The sequence below is a fragment of the Ochotona princeps genome, chromosome 22 (assembly GCF_030435755.1).
Source record: "Ochotona princeps isolate mOchPri1 chromosome 22, mOchPri1.hap1, whole genome shotgun sequence".
NCBI lineage: Eukaryota > Metazoa > Chordata > Mammalia > Lagomorpha > Ochotonidae > Ochotona > Ochotona princeps.
In genome coordinates, this window is record NC_080853.1 from 35,284,850 (window position 1) to 35,293,023 (window position 8,174).

At 50.3% G+C, this 8,174-nt stretch overlaps 1 protein-coding gene across 1 annotated transcript in view; it reads right to left on the bottom strand.

The window, feature by feature from the left end:
• The window catches only part of CDS2 (CDP-diacylglycerol synthase 2), a 64,725-nt gene extending 56,834 nt beyond the window's left edge, over positions 1 to 7,891 (bottom strand). The window contains exon 1 of the mRNA XM_004593342.4: positions 7,635 to 7,891. Within this exon, the coding sequence (XP_004593399.1) occupies positions 7,635 to 7,691 (57 nt within the window). The 5' untranslated portion in view covers positions 7,692 to 7,891. The remainder of the gene's footprint in view (positions 1 to 7,634) is intronic.
• Between the last annotated feature and the right edge of the window lie 283 nt (positions 7,892 to 8,174).

Consider the following 8,174-nt stretch of genomic DNA (forward strand, 5'->3'; position numbering starts at 1 on the left):
AGCTCTCTGTCAATATGCCTGGGAAAGCGAAAGAAGGCAACCCAATTATTTGGGCCCTATCATTCATGTGGAAGATCAGGGAGAAGCTCCTGGCTTCTGGCTCAAGCTTGGCCCAACCCCAGGCAGGCACTGCAGCCATTTGGTAAGTAATCAGTGGATGGAAGATCTCTCCTTCTATCCCTGCCTTTTAAGTGAATAAATAAATACTTAAAAGGAGAGAGAGAATTGGTCTAACAACTGGATCTCATCCTCGTGGGCCCTGAGAGCAGCTGTCCTCCGACCCACAGAGGGTGCCTGTCCTGAGGTGTGGAATCCTGTACTGAACGCCTGACTGATGGTGCTGATGTCAAGGGCACCACAGAAAGCTCTTCTTCACCTGCGGCCTCCCAACCACTCTGCTGAGCCAGGCAGCCCAAGCACCCAAGCTCCCTTCAAGGCCAGCCCCAGGCAAGGGCTTTGAAATACATCACCAGCCACCCAACAACCCAGAAAATCTGACCTAAACCTATGTGTATATAATCTTTACTTTTATATTTGCCATTTGAATTGACACATCTTGTAGCCACATGAGAAAAACAGGTGATATTTGGACATGTTTTTCCCCAAAGGTAGAAGTGTTTAACATGAACACATCCTATACCCTTGAAAGGATCAGTATGCCACAGCATGAGGCAATGTCAGGAAGCGGAAGCCCCGCCCACCCTCCGCCATCCTGTGTACTAAAAGGAGGTGGCCTGGGCAAGGAACGTTGACTCTCGGGCTGTGCCGGTCCCCCTAGGACCCTTCCCCGTCCTAATGACTGAGAAGAGCAGTGAATATCTTAGCATATTAAATTCTAATAAATTAGAGGGAACACAAAACATTTTCAATGAAATTAACTTTCTGAATAACACTGTTAAAAATTAAAAAGCAATTTAGTTTTTTCAAATAAAATCATGCTGTTTGGTAAATTGTCTAGCATGATAGCCCAGCAGCTGAAGTCCTCACCTTGAATGCACCAGGATCCCATATGGGCTCCGGTTCTAATCCCGGCAGCCCTGCTTCCCATCCAGCTCCCTGCTTGTGGGCTTAGGAAAGCAGTCAAGGATGGCCCAAAGCCTTGGGACCCTGCACCCGCGTGGGAGACCCAGAAGAGCTACAGGCTCCTGGCTTCAGACTGGCTCAGCTCCAGTCATTGTGGCCCCTTGGGGAATGAACCATTGGACAGATGATCTTCCTCTCTGTATATATGCCTTTCCAATAATTACAAAAAAAAAAACAAACAAAACAAAAACTTAACAATGCTGGGTTAGGGTCTAGTGCAGTAGTCTAACAGCTAAAGTCCTGACCTTGCACGTGCCAGGATCCCATATGGGTGCCAGTTCGTGTTCTGGCTGCTCCACTTCCCATCCAGCTCCCTGCTTGTAGCCTGGGAAAGCAGTAGAGGATAGACCAACTCCTTAGGTCCCTGCACTGCAAGGAAGACCCAGAAGAAGCTCCTGGCTCCTGGTTTCAGATTAGCTCAGTGCTGGCCATTGTGGCCATTTGGAGACTGAACCAGCAGCAGATGGAAAACCTTTCTCACTGTCTCTCTTTTTCTCTCTAACTCTGCCTTTTCAATTAAAAAAATAAATATTTTTTATATGCTGGGTCACATGAACCATCAATTTTTCACCTCCTTTCTCGAATTAAATCTGAAAACCATAATCAAGTTTAATGATTTTTCAAGTCCCAAATTGTTCCTCGATGTAAAAACATTAAAAAAAAAATGACACATTCCTCCTACATCTGAAGAAGTTATAGCTCTTCTAATTATTCACCAGTGTGGTAGAGAGTGCGTGCTAGGAAAGGCGACAGCTGCATGGGGCAACGGCCGGGGCTCTTCGCACAGCAAAGCCTGACCAGTGATTCCGAGCACAGAAAGCGTGAAGCGAGGCCTTCACAGGCCAGGCCTTCTCTGTCAAACTTTGTTATCAAGGTGATGAAGATCAGATCATTCTAAATACAACTTAAAGATTCAATCACCTTCCAAGACTAGAAGTGATTAGCAATTTTTTTTTTTTTTAACCTAAAAACATCTATTTCATGGGATAGTGGGGAAAACCACTGCCTACAATGCAAGCATCCCAAACAGGCACCAACTCCTGTCCCGGCCGCTCCACCTCCCAGCCAGCTCCCAGCTAACGCCCCTGGGAAAGCAGCAGAAGATGGTCCAGGTCCTTGGTGGGACAGCCAGAAGCTCTTGACTTCAGACCAGTCTAGTTCTGGTAGCTGTGGCCATCTGGGGAGTAAAGCAGCAGCAGGCAACTCTCAATTCTCTCTCTCTCTCTCTTTCCCTCCCTCCTTCTGTTTTTCCTGTCTGTCCCTTTCTATAACCCTGGCTTTCAAGTAAATAAATAAATCTTTTCTTTAAAAAAAAATTTTTTTTTCACCAGTAGCAGCTACAGCTATCCCAGGCACTTACCATGCATACTCACTGAGTTAACACAAATAAGCTATGAGCACATACGAAGTTTCATGGCTCCATTTCAGGGATAGACAAACCGAGGCTCATACAACTTAACAGACTTGTTACAAGTTACCCAGCTGGTAAGTGGTACAGTTCAAGCTCAGATGGATCTGGCTTTTTGAGACTGATCTGATTTTTTAAAAATATTATTTATTGGGCCCGGCGGCGTGGCCTAGCGGCTAAAGTCCTCGCCTTGAAAGCCCCGGGATCCCATATGGGCGCCGGTTCTGGTCCCGGCAGCTCCACTTCCCATCCAGCTCCCTGCTTGTGGCCTGGGAAGGCAGTTGAGGACGGCCCAATGCATTGGGACACTGCACCCGCGTGGGAGGCCCGGAGGAGGTTCCGGGTTCCCGGCTTCGGATCGGCGCGCATGGGCCCGTTGCGGCTCACTTGGGGAGTGAATCATCGGACGGAGGATCTTCCTCTCTGTCTCTCCTCTGTATATATCTGGCTGTAATAAAATGAATAAATCTTTAAAATATATATATATATATATATATATATAAATATTATTTATTTATTCAATATCTTCCATCCATCCTCTGGTTCAGTTTCCAAATGGCTACAAGGACCAGGTCTGGGCCAATCCAAAGTCAAGAGCCAGGAGCTTCTTCTGAGTCTCACACACAGGTGCAGGAGCCCAAGGACCCAGGCCATCCTCTGCTGCTTTCCCAGGCACATTAGCAGGATGCTAGATCGGAAGTGGAGCAGCCAGGATTTGAACTGGAGCCCGTATGGGATGCTGGCAGCACTGACGGAGGCTTAACCTGTGGCGTGACAATGCCAAGCCCCTGGCTGACTCTGAAGGCCCTTGATCTTAATCACTACCTTCAGCTCAAATGCAAACCCTCTCCTAAATGACGTCACCATTTCCTCTCCACACCAGCTTCACCCACCTAGGAGGAAAACGTTCAAATCACTAAAGCTCTCATTTACACAGCACCACAGCATCCACAGAAAAGCAGGAAAACAACAGAACCCTCCACTAACTTCCAAAACAAAACCTCCTGAAATCCCAAGCAAATCACAAATTCTCAGATGCCAATTTTTGGCCCGTGTTTCATTCTTTTCCTTCCTAAACTTCTTTGGGGGGAAAAAAAATCACAATGGTTGGGTAGGAAGAGCACAATTCCCGAAGCCTAAATTCCAAGTTTCTTAATTTGGCAACTTCACTGTGCATTAGGACTTTAAAATTATAAGCACAGTTCCCAGAGGAGAACATTTCCTTTATTAGACATTGGCTTTGAAAATTCCATTCTAAGATGCTAAATATAACAAAATACCTTCTGACTTTTATAAACAAACACATTCTCCAGATTATCTTAATCCTAAAGCTTGTCTGTTTACAATACGGCTTTGCCTTAGCAGTTAATCAACTTTAACATTATATAGAATGCTACAGATCTTTTTTTAAGATTTATTTATTTTTATTGGCAAGTCAGATATACAGAGAGGAGAGACACAGAGGAAGATCTTCTGTCCAATGGTTCACTCCCCAAGCGGCTGCAACGGCTGGAGCTGAGCTGATCCGAAGCCAGGAGCCAGGAGCTCTTCCGGGTCTCCCACATGGGTTCAGGTTCCCAAGGCATTGGGCCGTCCTCGACTGCTTTCCCAGGCCACAAGTAGGGAGCTGGATGGCAAGCAGGCTGCCAGGATTAGAACCGGCGCCCATATGGGATCCCAGCGCGTGCAAGGTGAGGACTTTAACCACTATGCTATCGTGCCAGGCCCAAATGCTACAGATCTTTTAAAGAATTGACCTGAAATTGTTATTGAAATTCTTTTACAGTTAAGTAAGTTTCCATTTCACAATTCATTTCCCTCAAATCACAGGCTTATTATTAGTTCTGTTGTTTTAGGGTTCTAACAGGGATATTAGAAACGCCACAATCATGGAAGTAGGTTTTTCCCCCCAACTATGAAACAGAATAAAACAAGACTTTCTAAAATTTTAATTATTGGGATTGGTGTTGTGGCACGCTGGCTTAAGTCACCGGCGGCAACACTGGCATGTCCCATGGACTCCTGTTCAAGTCCTGGCTGCTCCACTTTCGGTGCGGCTCCCTGCTGATGTGCCTGGAAGGGCAGCAGATGATGGCCCAAACGCGTGGGTGCATAGCAGGCTCCTGGCTCCAGCATCTGTGGACATTTGGGGAGTGAACCAACAGATGGAGAATCTGTGTCTCTCCCTCTCTCAGATACATGAACACACAAGTAAAATTCTTCCAATTAAATGAATAAATCATCTTTTTTAACAGACAAAATTTGGGGCTAGCACTGCGGCGCTGCTGCATCCCATGTGAGCGCTGGTTTGACTCCTGGCTGCTCTATTTCTGCTCCAGCTCCCTGCTAATGTGCCTGGGAAAGCAGCAAAATATGGCACAAAAGCTTTGGCCCAGGCACCCACATGGGAGAGCAGGAAGAGCTCCTGGCTCTTTGCTTTGGACTGACCCCATCCAGCAGATGGAAGATTTTCCTATGTCTTTCTTTTCTCTTCTCTTCTCTTCTCTTCTCTTCTCTTCTCTCCTTTTCTTTTCTCTTCTTTCCTTCCTTCTCTCTCTCTCTTTTTCCCTCCCTCCATTCTTCCCTTTCTCCCTCCCTCTCCCTTTCCTTGGCTCTCCTTCTTTCTCTGTAACTCTTTCAAATAAATCTTTTTTTAATAACTTAACTATCAAAGCAAATCTTGTATTTCACACATTTTTAAATCTGTGCTTTTAAAAGACGGATTTATTTATTTGAAAATCAAGTTACACACAGAGGCAGAGAGGGAAAACAGAATGATATCTTCCACATGCTGGTTTATTCCCCAGATGCCTGCAACCACCAGGGCTGGGCCGGGCTGAAGCCGGGACCTTCCTCCGGGTCTCCTATGTAGGCGGCAAGGGGCCAAACACTTGAGCCATCTCCTGCTACTTTTCTCTGGCTATTAACAGGAAGTTGGATGAGAAATGCAGCAGCAGTATTATCGGGCATCACAGGTGGTGGTTTCACCCATTACACTTCATGCCAGTCCCTAAGTCTGTCCTTAGGAAAAACCTCAAAGCTAAAAATGAAATCTTACCCACTACAATTTCGGAGCTCTGATGGAGCGCACTGCTCTTTGCTAACAGACCCTCATCAGGTTCAGAGTGCACACTTGCTGTATTTTAAGAAACAACTCGCGAAGAGCAGCCCTTGTATCGCAGCAGTTAAACACACAGGGAAAAGGCGGTGTTGACTGTGGAGCACCTTCAGCCGGACAGCTCCTCCACTCACTCCACTCCTCCCTCAACACCAACCTGAAACAACAACCAACCTGCACTTTACCTTTGGGGCAGATCCCAGGAGCCAGAAACTTTGTTTCACACTAGAATCCTGAGTGGGTCTTCATTTTGCACTTTTTTCTAACCACGTCTAATAATTGCAGCTAGCTTTTCAAAAATACTGCCTGTCAGCTATCATATCTTCTCTCCCTCCTTACCCCTTCCCATGAACTTCAGGTATCACCTCACCCTGAGACAGGTCCCCCAGCCACACAGGAGGAGCACAGCGCTTGCTCAGGCCACACTGAGACACTCGGGGGCAGGGCTGGAGACCTCAAAGCACCTTGTCTCCAGCTCTGCTCTCCCTGCCTTGTATTTTCTTCCAAAAGTTCTAAAAACCTATCAGGCAGTTCTAGGATGAACCACTGCCAACTGCAATAACGAGAAGGTGTTCAAAATCCACCTGAGGGCCCGGGATTATGGCACAGGGACTTAGGTGGCCGCCTGCAGCACAGGTGTCCTGTTCCAGCTCCCCTTCTCCCGTGGGGAAGCAGCAGCAGATGCGCAGGTGCTTGGGTCCCCCAACCCACATGGGAGACCCTGACGAAGCTCCTGGCTCCAGGCTTCAGTCCTGCACAGCTCTGGCCATTGCGGCCATTTGAGGAGGGAACCAGAGGATGGAAGACCTCTCTGTCTTTCCCTGTCTCTGCCATTAATTCTGCTTTTGAGACCAAGAATATGCATCTTAAAAAAAAATCTGAAATGCCAAGCGTTTTTTCTAGCTATAATGGTTTGTTGACATCCAGCAGCAAATCAGGCACTTGCTTGCCTCCAGCCATCTCCCTAACACCGCTTTCCTCCACAGGCCACAAAAGCAGGTGCTGTGGGCTGGATGTAGGTTCAGGGACAGTGGCAGTAATGGTCGCAGCTCCAGTCCACTCTCCAGAGGGAGAATGCAACATCAGACCCTCCAAGACAAGTAAGAAATTGAGACTGTCGGCAGGAATCTTCCGACTTGTCAGCCAAAGCAAGCATCACCTGTCTGCATCCCTTTGGCATGAACCAGTCCCCATCATGCCAGCCACAATTGCTCGGTCTATTCCACACACCAAGGCAAGACCAACTTCCCAAACACGTCCGTGCCAGATCAACGCTAACTAAACAGACACAAATCCTACTGCCAAGTCCCAACCATGACGCTGCCTTGCAGCCCTTGTCCGCCTTCCCCAATCTCCATCGACGGGTCCCTTAGGAAAAGCAGTCAGCTATCATCCTCACCTCCCATCCTCACCTCCCCACACAACACAAACACAATCTGCGTCCCGCCAAGATGGCCTCCTCCGAACCTCTCTCCTCTACCCCATCCTTCAGCGCCCACGCTTGGCGCAGAAAACAAGCCCAGCCAGGTGTGTGCCTCCAGCACCTGCTGACCACCGAGCCAATTCCCCGCGTCCACCAACACACCTCTCTGCTCCCAGAAAACGGATTTAACTCCCCAGGACAGAATGAAATCTCCCAGGAGGCAGACCCTGTGGCCTTGCGTCCTGGCTCCCATAGCCTCGAAAATTAATAAAAATAATAACAGGTTACAGGGGGAACGCGGAGACCAAGTCGTGCCGCGGGGGTTCCAGTCGTCACACCCACAAGGCCCCCATGCACTCGGCCACCCCCACGCACTCGGCCCTGGGAGGCAAGCGGGTACGCACAACACCAGAGCGCTCCTTCCAGAACCCTCCGGGTAACCATCCCCAAGCGGACCCGGGGCCGCTGACCCGGGACACGCGTGGGGGTCCCAAGGGGTCCCCAGGACCTTGTGCGCCGCCAGGCCCGGGACGGCCGCTGGCCGCTACCAGGAGTCGGAGGGATCAGTGGACTCCTCCGAGCGCGCGCGGCGCCGCCGCTACCTTGTCCTCGGGCGCCGCGTCCGGCTCGCGGGCCACCCTCTGCCTCAGCTCCGTCATGCTGGAGACTCCGGCGCGATGTCGCCCCCGGTGAGCAGCGCGGTGGCCACCTCCGGAGGGAGCCGCTCCAAGCGCAAGCGCGCGCGCGCGGACTCGGTCAGCCGACCCTGCCGAGCCAGGAGCTCCGCCGCTCCGCCGCGGCTCGCAGGCCCCTCCGCAGCTCCGGCGACAGCTCCGGAGCCCGGCCCCGCCCAGCGCCGCCGCCGCCGCCCGAAGCCCTTCCTCTCCGACCCAGCGCGGCCCGCCTTCCCCACCTCCCCGCCGACTCGCTCCTCCTCCGAGCGCGCACGCGCACTGCCTCCATCACGGCCAGGGACATCCACTAAGGCTGCAGAGACACCAGGGGGCGGGGCTGGGAGGCGGGACCAGGCAGAGCGGAGAGCACGCATTGGACAGTGGCGTGAGGGGGCGGGAGAAGACCTGCGCATCTGAGTGGGATCAGCCAATGGGAGCTCCCACCTGACCGCGGAAGACTGGCGGGGC